The sequence below is a fragment of the Gymnoscopelus microlampas genome (genome assembly GCF_963454915.1).
Source record: "Gymnoscopelus microlampas genome assembly, chromosome: 5".
Lineage (NCBI taxonomy): Eukaryota > Metazoa > Chordata > Actinopteri > Myctophiformes > Myctophidae > Gymnoscopelus > Gymnoscopelus microlampas.
Window position 1 is genome coordinate 49,089,106 of NC_139942.1, and position 25,210 is coordinate 49,114,315.

General features: G+C 41.0%; 9 protein-coding genes across 9 annotated transcripts; 7 read left to right on the plus strand and 2 right to left on the minus strand.

The window, feature by feature from the left end:
- Positions 1 to 1,646: 1,646 nt before the first annotated feature.
- LOC311046077 (uncharacterized protein) lies at positions 1,647 to 16,965 on the plus strand (the record flags this gene model as incomplete). The annotated part of the gene is made up of 2 exons (XM_084058201.1): positions 1,647 to 2,224; positions 16,842 to 16,965. The coding sequence occupies 2 exons, from the start codon at positions 1,647 to 1,649 to the stop codon at positions 16,963 to 16,965; spliced, it is 702 nt and encodes a 233-aa protein (XP_083914327.1).
- LOC311046088 (histone H2B 1/2) lies at positions 6,676 to 7,050 on the plus strand (the record flags this gene model as incomplete). The annotated part of the gene is made up of 1 exon (XM_084058213.1): positions 6,676 to 7,050. The coding sequence occupies one exon, from the start codon at positions 6,676 to 6,678 to the stop codon at positions 7,048 to 7,050; it is 375 nt and encodes a 124-aa protein (XP_083914339.1).
- LOC311046084 (histone H2A-like) lies at positions 8,389 to 8,776 on the minus strand (the record flags this gene model as incomplete). The annotated part of the gene is made up of 1 exon (XM_084058209.1): positions 8,389 to 8,776. Exon 1 carries the CDS (start codon positions 8,770 to 8,772, stop codon positions 8,389 to 8,391), a length of 384 nt encoding a protein of 127 aa, XP_083914335.1. The 5' UTR covers positions 8,773 to 8,776.
- Positions 11,621 to 11,995, plus strand: LOC311046092 (histone H2B-like; the record flags this gene model as incomplete). Its single annotated transcript, XM_084058217.1, has 1 exon — positions 11,621 to 11,995. One exon carries the CDS (start codon positions 11,621 to 11,623, stop codon positions 11,993 to 11,995), a length of 375 nt encoding a protein of 124 aa, XP_083914343.1.
- Positions 12,976 to 13,524, minus strand: LOC311046083 (histone H2A-like; the record flags this gene model as incomplete). Its single annotated transcript, XM_084058208.1, has 1 exon — positions 12,976 to 13,524. One exon carries the CDS (start codon positions 13,522 to 13,524, stop codon positions 13,141 to 13,143), a length of 384 nt encoding a protein of 127 aa, XP_083914334.1. The 3' UTR covers positions 12,976 to 13,140.
- LOC311046081 (histone H3.2) lies at positions 13,946 to 15,194 on the plus strand. Its single transcript, XM_084058206.1, has one exon. The coding sequence runs from the start codon at positions 13,960 to 13,962 to the stop codon at positions 14,368 to 14,370; it is 411 nt and encodes a 136-aa protein (XP_083914332.1). The 5' UTR covers positions 13,946 to 13,959; the 3' UTR covers positions 14,371 to 15,194.
- A 1,310-nt stretch (positions 16,966 to 18,275) lies between the features above and the next one.
- On the plus strand, positions 18,276 to 18,587 carry LOC311045390 (histone H4; the record flags this gene model as incomplete). The annotated part of the gene is made up of 1 exon (XM_084057235.1): positions 18,276 to 18,587. The coding sequence occupies one exon, from the start codon at positions 18,276 to 18,278 to the stop codon at positions 18,585 to 18,587; it is 312 nt and encodes a 103-aa protein (XP_083913361.1).
- Positions 18,588 to 19,800: 1,213 nt separating this feature from the next.
- Positions 19,801 to 20,175, plus strand: LOC311045763 (histone H2B-like; the record flags this gene model as incomplete). The annotated part of the gene is made up of 1 exon (XM_084057800.1): positions 19,801 to 20,175. The coding sequence occupies one exon, from the start codon at positions 19,801 to 19,803 to the stop codon at positions 20,173 to 20,175; it is 375 nt and encodes a 124-aa protein (XP_083913926.1).
- A 1,633-nt stretch (positions 20,176 to 21,808) lies between these two features.
- On the plus strand, positions 21,809 to 22,219 carry LOC311045350 (histone H3.2; the record flags this gene model as incomplete). The annotated part of the gene is made up of 1 exon (XM_084057196.1): positions 21,809 to 22,219. The coding sequence occupies one exon, from the start codon at positions 21,809 to 21,811 to the stop codon at positions 22,217 to 22,219; it is 411 nt and encodes a 136-aa protein (XP_083913322.1).
- Between the last annotated feature and the right edge of the window lie 2,991 nt (positions 22,220 to 25,210).

A 25,210-nucleotide genomic window follows, 5' to 3' on the forward strand; every position in this document is an offset into this window, starting at 1 on the left:
GATAGTCTTTGTCCTACGCTTAATCATGCACGGTCTGTCATTGCATGAACTCCGTCATTGCTGTTTGCACGTGCGATGTTGTAGGGTCAGTCTGACCATGGCACTGACAAATAAACAATAAGCACGCACATCCACTCACTAAAAAACAGGTGCTGGGCTGAGGTCAGAATACAAAAAGAATAAACTCTGCACACTAGTAACATGGTACTGACCATATAGGACCACAATGGAAACAAGTCCCCTGGACCTTTTTGTGTTATCCTTTATTCCTTTTAAGCTATAAATGTCTGACTGTACCTCGTGCTGTTTTCATTTCTGTCTAATAAAGTATTCAATCAATCAATGATACTAACCGTGATACTGACCATGACTAACCATGATACTGACCATCATGAAAATGGATTTGGTCTCACACTCTTTGAATTAATGATAGCTGGGATGGTGTAAATTGTGAAATGTTAACAATATTATACTTAATACCATAATGTAGGCTACAAACTGAACAACTGAACTCAAATTACACAAAAGATCTGTGGCAGGTGTTTATACAAATTAAAAAATTAAACTGTTTTCTTTACATACATATTTGATTTAATTAGAACTTAGACCAAAATAAAGCAATCATATTGCAAAATTATTTTGTAGCATGACATGATAATAAGTTCATGATTTAAGTGGTTAGTAAAACCTGGTAGACAAAGATATGAAGTAGTAGATGACCAATAGACTCAGTTGGACATCTGTTAAATAGTCCATAAAATACATGCTAATTTCATTCATGTTTCATTCATTACAAAAAGTTGAAAATTACTAAGTCACTATGTTTAAAGTAATATTATATAAAAATAATATCTACACACCAGTTTTAATAAAATAATGAATGCAAATATATAACATATTAAAAAGTCACAAAACATCTTCACAGTATTATCAATGGTAGCCTAATCTAATGCATGGAAGGAGTGTGTCAGTGAAAGAATCATAATCAAATACAGATACCACAGTTGATTGAATATTTAAACAAGTTTCATTTTCTAGTTTGATCACAGTAAGTTGTCCACAAATGGACTAAGTTTTCCAATAGCGGTCACCTGACATTGGAAGTCGGGATCGATCCACCATCATGATGCCGTCAACTGGAGTGTGTTTACTGGGGTAAGAAAACCTTCTATTTTTTGCTAAACGCATGGCAAAACAACAGTATAGTTTATGGTATTGCGTCGCCAGGTATGTCTGCTAAGAGGACTGTGAGTAGTGTTGTTAATGTAACTTAGTTTAAAATGTTTTAGAAGAAAAATGACAGAGGAAACACAATGCCCTGACAGTGGAAGGGTGATGTTTTTAGCGTATCACTTAAAACGAGAGCACTGTTTTAATCTCAGATACATTCATAACAAAAAGGCACATGCGTGCTAACTGGTCAGCTCTTTGTCGCATTTCATAACATACACCGTAGTTTGTTATAACTAGTTTTTATCGAGGAGAAAACACAAGTGGCACATTAAGCCACCTAGACAAGAGGAGCTGTGTGTTGACTCTACATGGTTCTCATGTGGTGCTTAAGTCCAGCCCCTTCAATACGTTCATCATCAGTTTGACAGACTTTGTTATAGAGAAAGAAGGACAAATCACTATTTGTGAAAACCATGGCAGAAGTCGCACCAGCTCCGGCTAAAGCCGCCAAGAAGAAGGCAGTTCCCCGACCCAAGAAGACCGGCCCCAGCGTCGCTGAGCTCGTCGTCAAGGCCGTGTCCGCCTCCAAGGAGCGGAGCGGTGTGTCTCTGGCTGCGGTTAAGAAAGCTCTGGCTGCCGGCGGCTACGATGTCGAGAAGAACAAGGCCCGCGTCAAGATCGCCGTCAAGAGCTTGGTCGCTAAAGGCACCCTGGTCCAGCTCAAAGGCACCGGTGCATCTGGCTCTTTCAAGATGAACAAGAAGGCTGAAGCAGTGAAGGTGAAGAAGCCTGCTGCTAAGAAAGCAGTTAAAGCCAAGAAGCCTGTTGCAGCCAAGAAGCCCAAGAAGGCGGTAGCAAAGAAGACCGCAGCCGCCAAGAAATCGCCGAAGAAAGCCAAGAAGCCTGCCGCCAAGAAAGTGGTAGCTAAAAGTCCGAAGAAGGCCACCAAGAGCCCCAAGAAAGTGGCTAAGAAGCCCGCAGCAGCCAAGAAAACTCCAGTCAAGAAGGCTGCCAAACCCAAGGCAGCAAAAAAGGCCGCTCCCAAAAAGAAGTAGATTGTCTGTACCCTCTATACCCACAAAAGGCTCTTTTAAGAGCCAACCACTTCATTTTATTAGAGTATCCTCACATTTTACTCATGGTCACATGTGAGCACTGGAATTATAACCAGTTTGTGCATGTGTGTTAATAGTCAAATACCACACACAAATCGTTCATAACAAAGTCTAGTTAAGAAAATGACACAAATGGGGCACTTGCTAAAATATAATTGACATGGTAACCTAGTAAATAAACATTCCCGCAGCCTGACTGGGTTTTAACCATAGACTTCTCCCCTGCCATTTCTCTCACTTTTACTATGGATGCTTGCTAACCCACCCCAAACCTAATACATATTGACCTAATTGTGTTAACATAAACATATACATCACTGTTCGATTCGCTATTGTCCTGGCGAATGCTTGGGTTTAAAATAACATTAAAATGTAATAGTACCAAAATCATATACATTATTATAAATAGTAACCCCCAATTATATGATATAGAGGAGTTGACTAGCAATATTACTGATCCTGTGATCCGAGGGTGGTGTGTGTGTGTGTGTGTGTGGGGGGGGGGGGGGGGGGGCAGTGAAGTCTGCCTGTCCTCCCTTACGTCATCAGACCACATGAAACGACATGGCTCTAATAAAAAATAAAATGGGTTAATAACCTTATCTTATGTCATTTTCATCATGGAAATGAACACAATTAAATAGTTTTTGCGTGTGTGCGTGCGCGCGTGTGTCAATTGTGCAGCTGGTCCAGTTGCCCAATGTTCTGATGTAGTTTTGGTGTGTGGGCCTTATACAAAATGTGTACACAACTATTAGGCCTAAATAAAATGTCCACTTGAGAAAACTAATGGAAGAACACATACGTATTGATGTCAGTCTGTTGTTGAGTGCAACCCTCATGTAGCGGCCCCCACCGAAAGATGGTCAAGACTTGAACTGATGATTATGAATTTATTAAAATCCAAAGACCACCGTAAGAACTGACAAGACAGTACAAAAACACAAACAAAAATACTCTGTTAGTTTCACACATTTTGTGAAAGAACAACAATACCATAACATTAGTTCAAATAAGCTACAAATGTAAATAACCAAAACTGTACTGAAAGTACTTTTTAACATGGCTTTTACCATCAGTCAGCATTGCTGTAATTACTTTTAGAATGAACTAAGACAAATATGACTTCAAAATCATCACTTCTAATGAACTCGTTTTCCTTATTTTTAGCAGTTGTTTTTAACTCAATAAAACATAATGAAATGCCTTTTTATAACATTTTTAAGTGCATATAATGACATGAAATAATGAAGTTTTTTAACCAAAGTGCATGAAATACTGTAACATCAAATACCTTCCTTTGCAATTCAAAATGCAAACCTTTCAATGTCAACACCTTTTACAGAAAGAGTAGCAAACTAAACTCTGGTCTAGTTATCACTATCCTTAGCACCATATACCTTTGTTGCAGAAAAACTTTTCTTTCATTTAATGTCCATCAATATACCGTATGCTGAACAGCATGTAAACAAAACAAGCAATGCATTTTTAGCAAAGACCTGTCCTTTTATAACCAAAAACCCTGTGTTGTTTTGTATGCAGTAAGCACAGTCCATGGCTACTAACCTTATGCCTCTTCGGGGGGTGCTAAAACTATAATTGATCATCTCAAAAGATAAACAATATGCGATCTTTTTGCAGCTAGGAACAGCACATGCGTCTCCACACTGCTGTTGTGTCAAAACTGTCTCTCTGCGCAACGCGCAGGTAGTAACGTCGTCCAAAAGTATTTTCAAAATAAAAGCACCCAGGCATCAACAATGAACACAACATTCATGTGTGCCAGCTTCACAACAGCCTCTAGCTTCCTCCTTTTCTCAAATATCACCCCAGTGTACAAGAGAGGTTGATACTGTAGAGAATAAAGGCAGATTGATTATAATATCATGCATTTGGAAGTTATCCTGTTAACAATCCTGTATAAAAAAAAAAAAAAAAAAAAAAACACGCCTATACACAGCATACCCAAAGTAAATTGATTGTTGTTCTTGAACCCTTTGGAATAAATGCATGGGCATGGTCTCATTTTAAAGGTAACATAGTTTCACAAACTTTATAGCACAGTGTGTACTATTCTCATATAATCATCAAAAATCATAAAAAAAAAAAAAAAAAGTCAGCCTGTTTTAGGAACTAATGTTGTGCAAGTCCCTGCAGGCGATTCTATGGTCAGATACCATGGGTAATTCTTATGGGACCTTCCGTCACATCTCCACCCGCGCACTTCACCCCTCATAAGTACATCTATGCCTGTAATGTAGAGCATGAGGCCCTGCAGGAGCCTGAAACTAGGTTTTGGGGTGAGAACTCAAAATGTTTAGGATCCAGCTGAATAAATGATTCTTATTACCAAATCATTATTCCACTTTATGTTATAATTAACACCTGTTTTATATAAGCAAAGCATTGATGAGCATGAGAACTTGAGAAAGCATGAGAACCTATCAAGAAATGTAATTAGCAAAACTGCAAATGTCTCTCTCACACACACACACACACACACACACACACACACACACACACACACACACACACACACACACACACACACACACACACACACACACACACACACACACACACACACACACACACATACACATTTTACTTCTCATCTAATCTCCCCTCTATCTAATCCACTCTACTTGATTATACTTTGTTCTGTGGTTGATGAATATCCCTTCCTTTCCATTGTGCAGGATTTAATTCTGCCAATTGTATAACATAGTCCAATGCAAAACAGGGACTACGTCACTATGATTGGATATTTAATATTTTCTTTCCTCGTTCCTGTTCTGATCCTGTAGACTTGTTGCTACCTCCTGTCTCCTGAGAGAGAAACTTTAGTGTTCTAGCTTTCTTTGATATAAAACCATGATTCTGAGTCCATGAGTTACCCCTTCCCCCTTTTTAGTCAGGTAAGTAACATCTTTTCTATTACACCTGTCTGGGTGAAAGTCAGTAGCTAGTCACCAGTTCCTAGCTATCAATATTTTTGCTCATAAAAAACCCTCAAGGACCCCTGGGGGTCCCTGGAACCCACTTTGAGAACCAGTGCTCTAGGGCCTTTTGCTGATGAGGCCATTACACTTACTGACACATCACATAAGTTATGATCATAAGTAAGGTTCAATGTCTCTTCATTTGTAAACTGTATACAGTATATGCCAGAGTGCCAAAGGCCAATTTCCATTTTGTTTGTCAGATTTTTTTAAAGATATTTTTTTGGATTTTTCTGCCTTTATTGATAGGATAGTAGGCTGACAGGAAATGGGGAGAGAGATGGGGGATGACACACCGCAAAGGTCGTCTGGATCGGGAGTCGAAACCCAAGACACACTGTCAAACTGGATTACCAGCATGGTATGCGCCTGGACCGCTAGGCCAGCGGACGCCCCTGTTTGTCTGATTTTAATGGGTAATCGTTTTCAGTAACACTTTACATAAAGGTCAGGTATAATGCATTATAATCACATAATGCACTCATAAGGCTCCATAACACTCATAAGGCTTCATAACACTCATTATAAACGTTGATAATTATGCATAACAACTTATAACAAATACACTTAATAAATGTTATGGCAGTTATAATGTGCTGTTCTGCTGAGCTTATGATGCATTATGACCAGCACTCATAATACTTCATAAACCCATCTATAAGTTGTTACTTAAAAGTGCAATATAACTCATTATAAATGTGATTATAATGCATTATAGACCCGACCTTACTGTAACATACAGTCTAACCACGTTTTCTTTGCCTTTTGTTAGACCTGGCTACCAGCTGGGTATGAATATCATCAGCCAGTGTTAGTACAGCTATTTAAATATGGTGGTATTTATAAATGTGATTATAATGCATTATAGACCCGACCTTACTGTAACATACAGTCTAACCACGTTTTCTTTGCCTTTTGTTAGACCTGGCTACCAGCTGGGTATGAATATCATCAGCCAGTGTTAGTACAGCTATTTAAATATGGGGGTATATTTTGGCTAAACCATTCAATACTTTATAAACAAAGTCACCAACAGTTAGTATTTTGAAGTCAATTCTTTGATATACAGGGAGCCAGTGTAAATCTAGTTATTTGGGGGGGTTTGTGTGGGTACATGGACATATGTGGTCGTGGATGCATTGATGTGTATATGTGTTGAATGTGTATGTGGTAATACTCAAGTAATAAAGTCGTCTACCATTGACACTGGTGCAGTTGTTGGGCAACAGACACCACCCTCTGTGGAGCATGTGATGGTGCAGATACAGCTCAACCAATCATATGCTGGGAGTCGCACACTTCATTTGCATTGGCTAGCTATAAATAGTGCTGCGACAACACTGTTATTATACATTCGTCGCCACAAGTCTTAGAAATCTAGCAAAATGCCTGAACCAGCAAAGCCAGCGCCCAAGAAGGGTTCCAAGAAAGCCGTCACCAAGACTGCCGCTAAGGGCGGTAAGAAACGCAGAAAGACCAGAAAGGAGAGCTACGCCATCTATGTGTACAAGGTCCTGAAGCAGGTTCACCCTGACACTGGTATCTCTTCCAAAGCCATGGGCATCATGAACTCCTTTGTCAACGACATCTTTGAGCGTATCGCCGGCGAAGCCTCTCGTCTGGCTCACTATAACAAACGCTCCACCATCACATCTAGGGAGATACAGACTGCTGTCCGCCTGCTGCTCCCCGGTGAGCTGGCCAAGCACGCCGTGTCTGAGGGCACTAAGGCTGTCACCAAGTACACCAGCTCCAAGTAAACTTCATACCCTTACATTAACATAAAGGTCCTTTTAAGGACCGCCCATTTTCTCACTTGAAGAGTTAATCCACGTGTGGGCGTTTAATTGCCAATTTAAATGTGAATGTAATTGGCCTGTAGATTTCTTGAATTCCTATAATTTGATTTAAAGGCAATTCTGTAGCCATTTTTAGTAACCTAATTAGAATAGAATAGTTCTGCATTATACAGAGACTTTTCCAAATCGGGAGGATGGAAGAGGAACATTGGTGGATTTATTAGATATATTTATATCTGTTACACTGATCTAGTAAACTGCACCTGCTGCTACCTTTTAAAGCTCCTTACAGTAAGCAAGGTAACATTAGGAAATGCATAGAACTAGTAATGTAAAATAAAAAAATAAACATTGTGCATTGAAACTGTACAAACTATAGGATGCCTGTTCAACAAATTAACCTGGCATAAGCATGCAAGGTCGTCAAGGCTATGGAAAGTGCTATGGGCTAAGGTGGAGTCTGAAGAGGTGAGTTTTAAGATTAATGATAATTAATCTTAAAACCCCATTAATTAGTATAAAATGAAACACTAACTCAGTTTTGCTATGTTTCTCTCTCTTTTTCTTCAAATATTTGTGCAGGTTCCATCGTTTTTGTTTTCAGGAATAGAAAAACAGGAGGGTGATGAGAAAAATAAATCAAACCGTAAAGAGAAACGGAGGATAGGCAGGTAACCTGTATGATAGATTATATCTACCATTTACCATTTACCATTTATATCAACTGCATTTATAGAAAAGACTCAACAAGGACTATGTCCATAACCAAGATGTATGAAGTGTATATAAATTAGTCATTCTTGGCGTTATACAAACGATAGAAGGCATAAATGCTCATCTTGCAAATCACATCACGGTATATATAAACACTTTCAAGTGCATGGTTAAGACAAAAGTGAATGTATTTGACTTTAAACGTAGGCTACACAGCGCACCAAAAAGCACCCAAAATGGATACAAAAGACTACACAACACAAATTGAAAAGCATCGGGTATGATGTGATGTTTAATTAGATCTGCACATTGTAACTACAGTAAGTCCTACATATTATATATGTAGTTGTACACACGAATAGCGAATGATCGGCCCTCATGCAGATGATGCATGGGAGTGTATTGTATACACTGACATAAGACTGATATGATAAAGACAAGTTGTCAGTTTCATGCAATTCAGTCATTTACTGCTGTTGTAGCCAAATAGTGTGGACATGAGGGGTATTATGGAACTCTTTATATAGAAAGTGGATGGCTCTTAAAAGAGCCTTTGTGGGGTTTGTTCTGTCGAATGAAGGAGAATTATTTCTTAGCGGCTTTCTCAGTCTTCTTGGGGAGCAGGACAGCCTGGATGTTGGGCAACACACCGCCCTGAGCTATGGTCACTCCACCCAGCAGTCTGTTGAGCTCCTCGTCGTTGCGGACGGCTAGCTGGAGGTGACGGGGAATGATGCGAGACTTCTTGTTGTCACGGGCAGCATTTCCAGCCAACTCCAGGATCTCAGCGGTCAGATATTCAAGGACAGCCGCCAGGTAAACCGGGGCGCCGGCACCGACACGCTGAGCATAGTTTCCTTTGCGCAGCAGCCTGTGAACACGACCAACGGGGAACTGGAGCCCGGCACGAGATGAGCGGGTCTTGGCCTTCGCCCTGGACTTTCCTCCGGTTTTGCCTCGCCCTGACATTTTACAGCTTTATTTCTTGAGTTAGACTACGAAGAAATGTGCTGGAGGACAGGGACAAGAAACATTTTATAGCTTCAACTCAGTGCTGTCTGTGGGCGCCCCACCAATCATAAATATGAGTGAGAGCGCGAGGTGAGTGTGTATGAGCGCCCCTCCAATCACTACTAGTGGCGTGAACGGTTCCTCCCAGAGAAGGAGGTTCATGACCAGAGACCAATCAGAGAAAGACGGCGTCTTAGAGCCGCTGAGATTGTTTGTTTTAATGTATGTGATATACTACATTTTAAAGGGATATTTCACTTGTTTTCTTTTTGTATTTGTTTTAGATTCTACTCTACGTCTACTCTACTCTACAACCGGGTAGTGTTTGCGCACTTTATAAGGGCCTAACTGTTATCTTGTATAGGCCTACCTGTATTTTTATGTTTGTAAGGAACTATGTCTCATATAGCCTATTCTGACCCTGATCCTCTGCACTGTATCTAGTGGCAAGCCTTTCTCCCTATCACCCCCACTCTTTCTCTCGCACAAGCACATCCAATTCAAATGAGCTTTTATTGGCATGAGAAAACATTCAAAAGTACTTACATTTTTATCCTGATTAATTGACAGCTGAAATTCAATAAAGCACCATTTATTTTTTTAAAAACATTAAAATTGTAATTGACCTTAAAGGATGACTTCACCCATTTTCAACCTTTCTTCATATAATAGGTCCTCACTAATGCTCATGATAAAATTGTACATTTTTTTCCTACTCAGTCTGTGTCTCAGAGGAGGGCTGTGGACAATTCAGAAAACGATGGGGAATCCAAGCTAATAGAAACTGTGGGCTTTCTATTATAGACAATAGAAGCCATTGTTCTCGCGTTAATGAAAATCTAAATAAAAACATTGAAATCTTGTTGGCAAAAAAAATCTGCCTAACGATGATGTCACTGGTAGACGGGTTTCTGAACTGTCCACAGCCCTCCTCTGAGACACAGACCGAGCAGAAAAAAATGGTACTATTTTATCATGAGTATTAGTGAGGACCTATTATATGAAGAAAGGTTGAAAATGGGTGAAGTCGTCCTTTAATGACTTTCTTCACCATTTTTGATTGATTGAATACTTTATTATCAGTTTGCAAAGAAAAAGCACAGGCAAGTACAGTTCAATACAAGGTCTGCAAATATATAATATGCAAAAACATCATAGAAAACGAGTAGTAATAACTGTAAGTGATCTTTTTGAGAGTAGAATTTGACTACATTATCAAGTGTAGTAATCTGTATTTGTCATAGGAATATGACAATATACAGGTACACTGTGGAGGAAACAAGGAATAAAATGTAAGCCTCTATTACCAGTGTAATAACTTAGACATGTAAGAGAACACCTTCATTCACTTAAAGTGGATACAATATTCAATATTTCTCATTTTGACATTTTCTGACACTTTCTGTGCAGAAATGGTGCTTTTCCAATAGCTACAAACCAACATGACTACAAAATGTAAGAGACTTCTTGCCAACCCCATTGTATCATTAACCCCCCCAATAGGCTCTATGCACAGCAGCCATATTGGGAATAAATTGGGCCCCTTCCATACTTCCTTCACAGGTGTTACCAATGATACTAATGAAGGCTCTGTTCCATTTAGTGTGGCATAGTGGTTGTCTTATTTTCAAGAACCCCCTTAACTCATAAGGGGCAATTTGGGAACCAAAATGGAGTGTTTCTAGTGAGCCAACATGCACGATATCAGCACCCTGACCAGAATGGAACAGAGCCTTCATTGATATCATTGGCAACACCTGTGAAGGAAGTAAGAAGAGGCCCAATGTCTTTCCAATATGGCTGCTGTGCATAGAGCCTATTCTCAATACACAATGTTGCTATGATATATGAATAATACAAACAACACACCATGCTGCCAGTGTACCAGGTTCTCTATTTTGGCTTTCTAAGCATAGAATAATTAATTAATTAATTAATTGAATAATTAATATCAATCAGCCTGAAGAGCTAGGTACCAACGTGAACACGAAAAGGTGAAGATCAATAATTCTATATCACACCCACATACAAGATGCATGTTACTTAAATGTTTCAAAACATATACCAACATTTTCACATTAAATCAAAATTGTTGATGCTGATCGACAAGCTCTCATGAGCTTATCGATCAGCTCTTATCAAACAGCCGACAGGGTTTAAGTGGTTAAAGTGATGTTGGTGCTATTCAACTAATTTGGCTAGGGAACCCCTTCACGGACCCCTGTCCCTGGACCCCACTTTGAGAAAACCATTGTTCTATATCATCATGGTTACCAATGATGAGCAATGTTCAACAAATGATAATAGTAGAAGTGTATTAGTGTGTTATACCAAAACATTCTGGGCACTAGGGAAATCTGGGCACCAAAACAGAGTGCACACCAGTCTCCACATTATTGGGAATGTTTCCATTGTCTCAATGAAGACAGATAGATATAGGCTATTGTAGACCTTTATTGATCCCCATGAGGAAATGTGGGTGTCAGAGCAGCAACAGTAGTAAGCATGACACACTGACTGTATATAGTTTGAAGATCAAAGCAGAAACATAACAATAACCAAATGACTTTTGCAATAAATGATACATCCCTCATTACACGTCCCTCAAAATGTTACAGGGAAAATAGAGCATACAAGCGGGAAAATATTATGCAGAAGCAAAGACACCACCCTCTTTGTGGCAAGATCAGATCAGCCAATCCTATGCTGGGAGTCACACACTAGATTTGCATGGCTCTGTATAAATACTGGTGCGATATCTTCATGCGTATTCATTCTTCGCCACTAGTCGTCTTGTTTCATCAAAATGCCTGAAGTTGCTAAGCCAGCGCCCAAGAAGGGCTCCAAGAAAGCCGTCACCAAATCCGCCGCCAAGGGCGGCAAGAAGCGCAGAAAGTCCAGGAAGGAGAGCTACGCCATCTACATTTACAAGGTTATGAAGCAGGTCCACCCTGACACCGGTATCTCCTCCAAGGCTATGGGCATCATGAACTCCTTTGTGAACGACATCTTTGAGCGCATCGCCGGTGAAGCCTCTCGTCTAGGTCACTACAACAAGAAACGCACCATCACATCCAGGGAGATCCAGACCGCCGTCCGCTTGTTGCTTCCCGGTGAGCTGGCCAAGCACGCCGTGTCTGAGGGCACCAAGGCTGTGACCAAGTATACCAGCTCCAAGTAATCTGTTTGTCTGCTATGAAAACAACGGTCCTTTTAAGGACCACCCATATTTTCAAGAAAGTGTCCAAATGCCTAACCGCAGAATCTGCCCGTCAAAGCTCTTTGTTCAGTTGACTATTGTCATTCATCAGATATTTGATGACAATCAGAGATTACATGGTGAATAAAGGACAATGAGTAACTAGGAATGCATGAAACCTGTCATCTGTGACGCAGTGCCTCGTGGCTAAGCTATATAAAAGTGACCAACATGCGATCTACACAGTGCAGAATTAAGTATCATAGGAAAAGGATCACTTAATCCATATAAATAAATGGCAGCAAAATGGAATAAGCTGCAGAATTAAGTATCATAGGAAAAGGATCACTTAATCCATATAAATAAATGGCAGCAAAATGGAATAAGCAGCATAGGCAATCAGAAGTAGAGGATTATTTAATACATATAAATGAATGGTTGCTCTGAATAGGCAGGGTCCTTTGTAATGTTTGTAAGAACACATTTTGGCTGAGAAGATTTATGGGACCATCAATATATATATATATCGTGAGTTGATGGCTTAATGCAATAACTTAATTAAGTATATTTAATTTTATATTCCACTTGTGCGTCTAACATTTGTCCTCGCGTCATTTTGTCACTCAAATAGAAGTGTATTATTTCTACATGTCATAGGCCTACAACAATGCTTTTGAAGTCTGCTGGCAACTATTTAGTATTAGCTATTACAACAGCTCCACTACACTAGCAGGAAATACATAAGATATCAAAAGTTAACGTTTAGTCCTTATATACAAGTGAAGTGTCCCACAGAGCGCCATAAAATCTGACACGTCGATTGCGTACTGTAGACATTATGCAAGCTGATTACGAGTTGATGCATATTCTTTGCTGTCAATTTACAATTCTGTTTTGTACTTGTGCACATCGTGGTTTGATTTATTAATACAATTATATTGAAAGAGGGGGGGGTCAGTAAACATGCATCTCGTCTTGTCATGATATTAAAGAGACATAGTTCCTCATATAAATAATGTAAATGTATGAATTATGATCGCAATCAAGGGATTTGACTCATTATGTTGAAAGAGTGGGTGGCTCTTAAAAGAGCCTTTGTGGGGTTTGTGCAGTCGAATGAAGTAGATTTATTTCTTGGCGGCTTTCTCGGTCTTCTTGGGGAGCAGGACAGCCTGGATGTTGGGTAGCACACCGCCCTGAGCGATGGTCACTCCACCCAGCAGTCTGTTGAGCTCCTCGTCGTTGCGGACGGCCAGCTGGAGGTGACGGGGGATGATGCGAGACTTCTTGTTGTCACGGGCAGCATTTCCAGCCAACTCCAGGATTTCAGCGGTCAGGTACTCGAGGACGGCCGCCAGGTAGACCGGGGCGCCGGCACCAACGCGCTGGGCATAGTTGCCTTTACGCAACAGCCTGTGTACACGACCGACGGGGAACTGGAGCCCGGCACGAGATGAGCGGGTCTTGGCCTTCGCCCTGGACTTTCCTCCGGTTTTGCCTCGTCCTGACATTTTTCAGCTTTATTTCTTGAGATAGACTACGAAGAAATGTGCTGGAGGAGAGGAACACGAAACCTTTTATATCTTCAACTCAGTGCTGTCTGTGGGCGCCCCACCAATCATAAATATGAGTGAGAGCGCGGGGTGAGTGTGTATGAGCGCCCCTCCAATCACTACTAGTGGCGTGAACGGTTCCTCCCAGAGAAGGAGGTTCCTGACCATGAATGAGAGCGCGGGCTGACTGTGTATGAGCGCCCCACCAATCAGTACTAGACCCGTGCCGTGGTCGGTTCCTCCCAGTCGAAACTGTGGTTCCTCCCCAAACAAGGAGGTTCCTGGCCAGAGACCAATCAGAGAAAGACGGCGTCTCAGAGCCGGTGAGATAAAGAGCAGGAGTTTGCGCTCGAGCCGTCACAACTTCTGACTTACAGAACCAGACGGAGAGAAATGGCAAGAACCAAGCAGACCGCTCGTAAGTCCACCGGTGGCAAAGCCCCAAGGAAGCAGCTCGCCACCAAGGCTGCTCGCAAGAGCGCACCGGCAACCGGTGGAGTGAAGAAGCCTCACCGTTACCGTCCCGGTACAGTGGCTCTGAGAGAGATCCGTCGCTACCAGAAATCTACCGAGCTGCTGATCCGCAAGCTGCCCTTCCAGCGCCTGGTGAGGGAAATCGCCCAGGACTTCAAGACCGACCTGCGCTTCCAGAGCTCCGCCGTCATGGCTCTCCAGGAGTCAGCCGAGGCTTATCTGGTCGGTCTGTTTGAGGACACCAACCTGTGCGCCATCCACGCCAAGAGGGTGACCATCATGCCCAAAGACATCCAGCTGGCCCGCCGTATCCGTGGAGAACGTGCTTAAACTTATCTGATATTGCCACTACCCCAAAACGGCTCTTTTAAGAGCCACCCACTTGTTTCTGTAAAAGATTTCCACTTATTAAAATCGTTAGCCAAACCGTTATGGCTGTACTTGTAGCAGGGAAAAACAACTTTGTTTTGTGTATATATACGTTCATAATATTTTAGGTGGCGTTAGTGTTTTCCCTTTAAAATTACTTGTAAGGGAAATTGTAATGTAATTCCCATAATGGTCTGCTCTACTGGGGGTGTCTCCTCACCATCTCTAGTCCTTGATATACAAAATAAAGCAAATTATTGATAAAGGAGTATAGAGCCCTCCAAATAACATTATTTCCCCTGGTTCTGACGACTGCTCTATATATAGAGATATCTATCTATCAACTGAGTTATAATGGGGTTACGACATAGACAGACGGGTATAACGGTCATTGCATGAACAGGTGGGGCTGGGCCATGACGCATTCCCCAACTGCCATTGTTCCCTAGTAGGCCGGCCAACGGTCTAATTAACAGGCATAATAATGACCAGAGGTGGACATTCTGTCTGCAACAGTAGAAAACGCTGCATTCACACTGTTATTTATTCACTAAAAATGAAAATAAAACAATCCTTGAGGATTTCGATCCCATCACACATGCATTATCCCGTTACATTTGATGCCAAGCAAATAGTTGTTTGTAGAACCATCTTTCATGTATTGTGTAGACTGCAGATTGATCTGGTAAGGGTGTTAAAATGCAGCAAAATGGAAATAACACCAGAATGTAAGGAACCATTAACAATATTTGGATATGGAATTGCAAAAGTAAAAATATTAAGACACACACTCTTTGTTGTGAGTAGGCCCTAATCTGTTGTGAAATAAGCCTGAATATGTCTTGAATATTGTTGTAATGGAAACCAGGGCTTTTTTTGTGTTATCCTTTTAGCATCATTGTACAATTGTACCACTGTGCTATTTGCAAACTGTTAATAAAGTATTAAATCAATCAAAATCACACGATGTGTCAATTCAAATATATGAGTAATACATATTTGCTCCCAGGTAGCTTTGCCAAAGAAAATAACTTACAGCAACATTTCACTTGTGATATATTTACTGAACAGTTCTGTCCCATGCTGCTATAAAGGTATAATTGATATGGGGATGGACATATTTGCTATGGCAGTCCCACTGTTTTCATACAGAACACAATGATAATTGATCATAAAATGGGATGCAGCAGGATATAAATTGCAGTTTTAAAATGTGAAGGGTACGTGCTGGCTTGTGTACCCGCATGTCTGTCTCCATAAGCAAAGTACAGACAGCGGCATTTGATTGTATAAGATAAGCTTTATTGTGTTTACTTTAGTTTGATTAGATGTTATATCAGATATATTACTCACAGTAAGTTATTCGTCCACAAATGAACAAAGCTTTCCACCATTCAATAGCTGTCAATGGGAGTTGCTGGGCATCAACTGGAGTGTGTTTACTAAGGTCAGAAAACCTTCTATTTATAACTAAACGGATAATAAAACAAGAATATAGTTTTTGTTATCCCATCGTCGGGTATGTCTGCTAAGAGGATTACGAGGATTGGTGTTAATGTAACATAGTTTTACATTGTTTTAGAAGGAAAATGATGGGGGAATTGTGTTTTGCCCGTTGAAGAGTGAGGTGTTGAGCCTATCAATACAAAACGAGAGCGTTCTTCGCGTCTCAGATAATGTTCATGACAAAAAGGCACAAGTGTGCTAGCAGTGTGCCCTTTGTTACATTTCATAATATACACAGTCGTTTATAATATCTTGTTTTTTGTCGAGGAGAAAACACAAGTGGCACATTAAGCCACCTAGAGAAGAGGGGCTCTGTGTGCATTGACTCTACATGGTTCTCATGTGGTGTTTAAGTCCAGCCCCTTCACTGTGCTCACCACCAGTCTAATCTACCGTACCGAGATTCTACGTTAAGGCAAGCTACTACCCGAATCTGATTGAATCATGGCAGAAGTCGCACCAGCTCCGGCTCCGGCCAAGGCCGCCAAGAAGAAGGCAGCTCCCCGACCCAAGAAGGCCGGTCCCAGCGTCGCTGAGCTTGTGGTCAAGGCCGTGTCCGCCTCCATGGAACGGAGCGGCGTGTCCCTGGCTGCGGTCAAGAAAGCTCTGACAGCCGGCGGCTACGATGTGGAGAAGAACAAGGCCCGCGTCAAGATCGCCGTCAAGAGCCTGGTAGCAAAAGGCACTCTGGTTCAAACCAAAGGTACCGGCGCATCTGGCTCTTTCAAGATGAACAAGAAAGCTGTAGCAGTTAAGGCGAAGAAGCCTGTTGTCAAGAAAGCTGTCAAAGCAAAGAAGCCCGCTGCTGCCAAGAAACCCGCCGCGGCTAAAAAGCCAAAGAAGGTGGCAGCAAAGAAGCCTGTGGCCGCCAAGAAATCTCCGAAGAAAGCCAAGAAGCCTGCTGCCAAGAAGGTAGCAGCTAAAAGCCCGAAGAAAGCCACCAAGAGCCCCAAGAAAGTAGCCAAGAAGCCTGCAGCAGCCAAGAAAGCCCCAGCCAAGAAGGTTGCCAAACCCAAGGCAGCAAAGAAGGCAGCTCCCAAGAAGAAGTAAACCGTTACAAACCTATCCCACCTTTACCCACAAAAGGCTCTTTTAAGAGCCAACCACAACTTTTTATAAGAGTTTTCCTTATTATCACGTATGATGACCATACAAACCATTTGTAACGTGTTCTGGAGTTAGCTGTGTCTACCCAGCTCACTATTTTTGAGGAAAGGCGTGAGGCTTTCCTCTGAAATGACTCCTTTGAACCCCCCCCCCCAGATCAAATCCAAAATTACAGATTAGTGCCAGTAGTGTAGTCTTTCTAAATGTCATATTGATTTAAGGTAGCCTAGTTTAGTCATTTCAGCCCCAGACTATGCATTCTAAATATTCTAGAGCTCAGTGAAAATGAACATCTAGAATAGATTATCAATGTTTGTCCCATTGAAATAAATGTTCTATTTTATAAGGGAGACGCGAATGGCAGCACCACAAAGTTTAAACAGAAACATATGATGTTATATAAACATAATGATCAGATATAACCTTTGCACACAGTTCACATGGATTCCATGTTCACCATTGTTTTAAAATAACAGTGTAAATAGATAGATACCGATAGTAGCATTCTACTGGACTATGGGACTTGTTTAATCTGTTACACATCAAGTGTGCACACATGCATAGAAATCCTCCTATATTGTACTATTCATATACTGTTTTTGTGTTGTTGTCTGACAAGTCTGTCTTTACTACATCATATCAGCTTCTCATGAGCAATATATATATACATGCTATCACTGTATAGTATTACTGTATATTATGTATCTTTTTCACTATTTATGTTGAAGTCTGGAGAGATGTGTTTTTTTTGTGACTGTGAACCTACTCATGACTGTGATAATGTGAATGTTCGGAGTGTTTTTTATTTATAATAAGGTATTCTTAAAAAGACATGGTATACATACTGCCATATAAGTGGGAATATATATATATATATATATATATATATATATATATATATATATTTAAACAATATATTTATTGGGGTTTTCAATTGTATAAACATAACATCAGTATGGCTCTTGTGTTAAAATGCCTATAAGTAATCAAATAAAAATAGAACAAATACACATTACATATATATACATACACTAGTTAATTGCTTCCAGTAAGGCTCAGCTTTATAACCATGTTCAAAATAACCGTTGGAGAGATCATTGTCATGCAGAACACAGAATAAAGGAGCAGCTTTTTAGGCAACGCCCAGTGCAGAGCAGGTTGCCTGTCTCCATATACGTCCTCAGAACACAGATAAACACGCAAGGCTTGGCAGTCTGAAGTCATTCACTTTTGTATCTTCAACTAAGCTGAAAATGTCAGGACGAGGGAAAGGAGGAAAAGGCCTGGGAAAAGGAGGCGCCAAGCGTCATCGTAAAGTGCTTCGTGATAACATCCAGGGCATCACCAAGCCCGCTATCCGCCGTCTGGCTCGCCGCGGTGGTGTGAAGCGTATCTCCGGTCTGATCTACGAGGAGACCCGTGGTGTTCTCAAGGTTTTCCTGGAGAACGTGATCCGTGACGCAGTCACCTACACCGAGCACGCCAAGAGAAAGACCGTGACCGCCATGGATGTTGTCTATGCTCTGAAGAGACAGGGACGCACTCTGTACGGCTTCGGAGGTTAAATCACTTATTCCGACTCAACAACACAAAGGCTCTTTTAAGAGCCGCCCAAACTTTCTTTACAGAGTCAATTCCATAATTGATATGTGAGCCACTTTAGGTAATAACTGTGTTAGCAAACACTTGGTCGTTTACCTCATAAAGTTTAGATGACAATGATTCATGGCCAGTGATGAGGTCTTAATACAATCTATCAACATGTACACCCTTGTGGAGCCTCGTAGTGGATCAGGGAAAGGTAGGCTAATGTGGCCATGATGCAACGTGCCACTTGTGTTTTATAACAGATTATTTCAACTATCAAGACAGTGCAAATTGAGGGTGTACAACTCACTTGAACTTGTGAAAATATTCCTGCAGGCTGCACAATACATCCCAGGTGGATAAGTAAAATAACACAAATGTAATTGTTATAAGACCCTATAGACCATATAGTCAAGATTAAGATGGGGAAACCAATGTCCATTGGTCCAGCATTTTCTATATTGTCTAGTAGTCTAGAGAGTGACTTCATTTGACCGTGCTACTACTATGCTTATAAACATGGACTATAACAGTTGGATTCACATCCACTACTTGACAGCATCATGACATATTCCCTGATTCCGTTCGGAATAAATTGAGTTCCCATACCGGGAGTCGAACCCGGGCCGCCTGGGTGAAAACCAGGAATCCTAACCGCTAGACCATATGGGACTTTTGACAGCGACCTGCTGAATTCATACAACAAAATTGCACACGGCTCCAGTCAGATACCCCACTCATCCCAGCTATAATGAACATTTTTTGATTGCTTTGTGTGGTACAACTGGTCAGGGACATGGGTCATAGAAGTATCATCTGTGATTAGTAGCAATAGTCTGCAGTTAGTGGATTGACTAGATTATACTGTATACATTATGCATCGATATAAAGTGTTTTACAACTAGATTGAAATCGGATTATATAGATTTAGCCTAAATGTTTATTATACCTTAGCGGGAACAATAGATGATGCAGGCGGGAAAACATTATGCAGAAACAAAGACAGCGTTAGACACCTCCCTCTGTGGGTCACATAAGCAGTGTAAGACACCTCCCTCTGTGGGTCACATAAGCAGTGGCACCAATCATGTGCTGGGAGTCGCACACCTCATTTGCATTGGCCTGGTTTAAATACTGGTGCGACAACGCATCAACGTTACTTCTTTTCTTCATCCTTTTTGAGAAAGAACCATGCCTGAACCCGCCAAGCCAGCGCCCAAGAAGGGCTCCAAGAAAGCCGTCACCAAAACCTCTGCCAAGGGCGGCAAAAAACGCAGAAAGTCCAGGAAGGAGAGTTATGCCATCTACATCTACAAGGTCATGAAGCAGGTCCACCCTGATACCGGTATCTCTTCTAAGGCCATGGGCATCATGAACTCCTTTGTCAACGACATCTTTGAGCGCATCGCCGGTGAAGCCTCCAAACTGGCTAACTACAACAAGCGTCGCACCATCTCATCCAGGGAGATTCAGACGGCCGTCCGCCTGTTGCTTCCCGGTGAGCTGGCCAAGCACGCCGTGTCCGAGGGCACCAAGGCTGTCACCAAGTACACCAGCTCCAAGTAAACTGTATCGGCTGCTCTAAACACAAAGGTCCTTTTAAGGACCACTCATATTATCAAGAAAGAGGAGATCCATATTTAATAGCAATTTAATGTTGACCTGCTCGGGGTGTTAATGCGTCAATGGTTGACTGACAACAAGGGCCAATAGAAAGACTGGCTCAATAGCCGTTTGCCAGTTTTACTTTTATATCTATCCAGACTATTTACTGCACTGCCCCCACCCCCCACGATTGTTAAAACTGAAGTGGCCTTTGTAAAAAAAGTATTTTCCTTCCCATTAATTTAGACTGAAGAATAAGGATACCGAAAAGTGTCACATGATCAATGTTATGGTAGAGAAAATTTAGCTAAACTGTAGCTCCTCTCACAACATTGAAGACATAGGTCGGGTTCTTTATAAACGGGCATTTATTGCTTCAGGCATTCTCCTCATCCCTCAGTCATGCCGTGAGAACTATGTTCACACACAAAATAACAAAACAATCAATACATTGCACTGTACATAACATAATACAAGACATGTAGAAATGCGCAGGTTAAACACAACGGCAACATCAAAGCAAATTTAAAAAATAGAATACCTCGTTGGCAGCTTGTTGTGGAAAAGAGGTTCTTCGTGCTTTGGTTTGTTAAAGTCCTTAGAATGTTCTTTTGACCGTCTGTCCTTGGTTTCAGACGTCTTAAATAACTTTAGCAGCGCGATATAACATACACTGCTACTTTACAGAGCTTCAGTTGACCAGGTTTGTTTGCACCACCTGTCAGTAACGACATGCAATCAATGCATCAATCAGTAATGGTACTACTGACAGACAGGGAACCTTTGTTCCGCCCCAGAACTTTGAATCACATTATGTTTTTACATTTTTAACCTTACATGAAATCAATTATGACCCAAAACATTTATTTATATCATGAAATTATGAATTATACTTTATGAACTTAATGACCATTCATTTTCTGTTATTTCAGCAATTTCAGTATTTTTATAGTTTGCATTTTAATAGCAGCACTTACATAAACAATGATAGGATATTGACACAATAGCCTCCTGCCGTTTAAAAGTAAAGGGGGGGAAAAGACACCTGCGGGCACAGATCCGTTTGATATTCACGCATGTAGTGAGTGATCTGGCCTCATAAGCACGGTATGATGCATGATGTGCACTAAAATATTATTGAAAGACGTTAACGTAGATTGTGTTGATGCAGTACAATCTGCTGTTGCAGCAAAGACATGTGGACAGGAGAATAAGTCAGCAGTGTACATTAAAAGTCACAAAAACGTGTCGCCCTGACCTTTCCTCCGGTTTTGCCTCGTCCACTCATAATGCAATTTTTTATTTTAGAATAATAACAAGAACAAATATGCTGGAGGAGAGGAGCACGAGATGTTTTATATCTTCAACTTAGTAAGGCGAATGAGAGTGCAGGCTGACTGTGTATGAGCTCCCCACCAATCAGTACTAGTGGCGTGTCGGTTCCTCCCAGTCGAAACTCTGGTTCCTCCCCAAACAAGGAGGTTCCCGACCAGAGACCAATCAGAGAAAGACGGCGTCTCAGAGCCGCTGACATAAATAGCAGGAGTTTGCGCTCATTTCACTACAACTCCTGACGTTACAGACAAAGAGAGAAATGGCACGAACCAAGCAGACCGCTCGTAAATCCACCGGTGGCAAAGCCCCCAGGAAGCAGCTCGCCACCAAGGCTGCTCGTAAGAGCGCGCCGGCAACAGGTGGAGTGAAGAAGCCTCACCGTTACCGTCCCGGTACAGTGGCTCTGAGAGAGATCCGTCGTTACCAGAAATCTACCGAGCTGCTGATCCGCAAGCTGCCCTTCCAGCGCCTGGTGAGGGAGATCGCCCAGGACTTCAAGACCGACCTGCGCTTCCAGAGCTCCGCCGTCATGGCTCTCCAGGAGTCAGCCGAGGCTTATCTGGTCGGTCTGTTTGAAGACACCAACCTGTGCGCCATCCACGCCAAGAGGGTGACCATCATGCCCAAAGACATTCAGCTGGCCCGTCGTATCCGTGGAGAACGTGCTTAAACTAATCCATCACTTCACAACCCCAAAACGGCTCTTTTAAGAGCCACCCATCTATTTCTTTAAAGAGCTTTTTCACTATGCGTAATGTAGATTTTAATTATGTTCGGAAATATGATCATTGCAACATGCCTCCATATAAATATTCATGCACTTAGCATGAATACTGGACGCATACAGTACCTTTACATAATGAGAATTAAGCTCTCTCTGCTGTCATTTCTTAGGGCTAGTAATAATGCTTCCTCTGGAATTCTCTACAAAAAAGTTTTAATAGCTTTTTCTGATGCCATTTCCATCATGGAAATGATCACTGCAGAGTTAAAAGCAACGTGATTGACATCTGTTGGTGAAATGGGTGTAGTGCAGTCAAGTGAGGAATACAATTGTATATATAGTGTGTGTGTATTTAGTGACATGAACGCATACACACTTTATTTAGTTATTAGTGTACAAATAGGTTGTGTTAGCTGGTCCAGTTGCCCCAGGTTCTGTTGGTGTACAGGTGCACATTCTGTAGGCCCACACACCAAAATGTCAACTTAAGGACACTGTAATGGAAGAACACATACGTATTGATGTCACTCTGTTGTTGAGTGCAGCCCTCATTTTAAAGTTAATTTGCACTTTCCCATGACAACAAGGAAGAATGTTTGATGGCATGGTGAGACTGAGAATGAGGGAATTTAATATCTAACACTGTCATCAACTATGAACAAACCATGCAGATGTGTCGGCATCACGAAGGCCTCTAGCTTCCTCCTTTTCCCAAAGCATCACTCCAGTGTACGAGAGAGGTCGATACTGTAGTGAATAAAGGCAGATTGCTGATAATATAATGCATTTGGTGATCATACTACTTTTATCTGGGGAAGTAAGTATTCCGCTTAGTTCTTATCTTACCAATAGTTGCACAAACAGGGCAAACTATAGCACTTTGTGTGTACCATTCTCGTATATCTGTCAAAACATTATAAGAAAATAAAAGAGATGTCACCCTGTTTTGGGAACACATGTCATATGCCTTGGCTATGGATGCTTTCACGCAGATGATAGAATGTATCTGACTCTGGGTGATGATGAGGTGAGGTGCTTATGTAGACTACAAGAAAAGACAGGTCATGTGGGAAAGCCGGATCACATCTGCCTCCCATGTCACCTGGCTTTACCAGTCTGCACTGGGTGTCAGAGGAGAGTGCAAATGCAGAGTATTGTCGTGGATGTAAAGATGCAAATCAGACTAAACCAATGTCAGAGGTAAGTGTCTTTTTTATTGTATTTTTATCAACAGGTCAATGACGGGGTCCACTGAACATCCACTGTTACATGAGCCAATGCTTCATTTCATGACTACTACAATAAATTATTTGGTATTATAGATGCCTCTGAAACTGTGACGCAATCTACTCCAAACTTAAAGATGGAGGAGGTGGACAACACCCTCATCTGCTTTGTCAACCACTTTTTCCCTCCTTCCATCAAAGTAAAGTGGACTAAGAATGATGTGGAAGTCCCTGGAGAAGATTATATGACACGATACCTGGGTAATCCTGATGGGACCTTCCTTCACATCTCCACCCTGCGCTTCACCCCTCAGAAAGGAGACATCTATGCCTCTACTGTGGAGCACGAGGCCCTGCGGGGGCTACGGATCCTACTGAGCAAATTATTCGTATTACCAAATCATTATTCCACTTATTTGTATGTTATAATGAACAACTGTATTATATAAGCAAATCATTGATGAGCATGAGACCTTGATGATCAAAGTTAACAGGTAACCCTGGATATAATTGTCCAATCCAATCCACTTCATTCATAGAGCACATTTAAAACATCAGTGTTGAACCAAAGTGCTGTACATCAGTAAACACATTTAAAATACTATGAGTAAAACAATAAACAGGGGGAAAACACATAGAGGGTGCAACACATAATTGTCTTCCTTTGTTCACAGAAGCTGACATAACTGAGAGAAGTTATGGTCCACCTGTCTTCTTTGGAGTTGGTCTGGCTCTGGGACTTCTGGGCATTGCTATTGGAACATTCTTATTTAAATAAAAAAAGCTTTCACATTGAAATGTCAGAAGGAGCATAGAGACAGTTCCAAAGTCCTTCAGTGTTTGTGAACTGCTAAAACATTGTAGGCTAGTAAGGTTACTGTATTTCTCTTTTTAATGGGGAAATGGTATTGACACTGGTTTGGATTATAAACTGAGGCTCACTTGAATCTTTTCTATTACACCGCTATCAGTGAAATGTATACAGACAGCTTATATTTGAGGAAGTGAAGTTCAAGACAAGATATTGAGCTATGCTTTTATTGACTCCGGGTCAATGTTTCCATTTGTATTAAGTATTACAATGATTGGTTTAATTTCAATAGTCTTTCAATGTCTTTGGTTGGTTCACAATAAATAAAAATATTATGTATAAGAAAATAGAAATAATATTTAGTATGCAATTTTTGGGGGTAAATGTTTTGAAAATGTACATAACGATATTATTATCCTAAAAAAAAATCTTACAGTAGCTTTTCAAAATCGGTAACTGTAATTTAATCTGTTCACAATGCCTGCTTTGAATAAAAGCTACCTCTTGCCTCCTTTCCCTTAAGTCTTGTATTCATTTCTTATATGGTGAGAAAAACATCTCAGATGTATTTGTAAATGCAAGTACCGTATTTACTATCCAGACTTACAAAAAAAACACAAAATTACCAAACCAGTATCAGAATATATAGCCAGAATATCCCATTTCACAAGTTCTCAAATGTATAAAATGTATACAAAATCATTTGAAAATAGCAGATCTACAAGCTCACAACGTGTTGTGAGCTTGTAGATTTGCTATTTTCAAATTGTGAAAGTATATAAATATAGGCCTGAAGTGGTTTTGTAATAATAATCAACATCTATATAGTAACAAAAGTTTTCAAATAATTGTATTGGAGTAAAAGTATGACATTCCCCTCTGAAATGTGGTGGAGTAGAA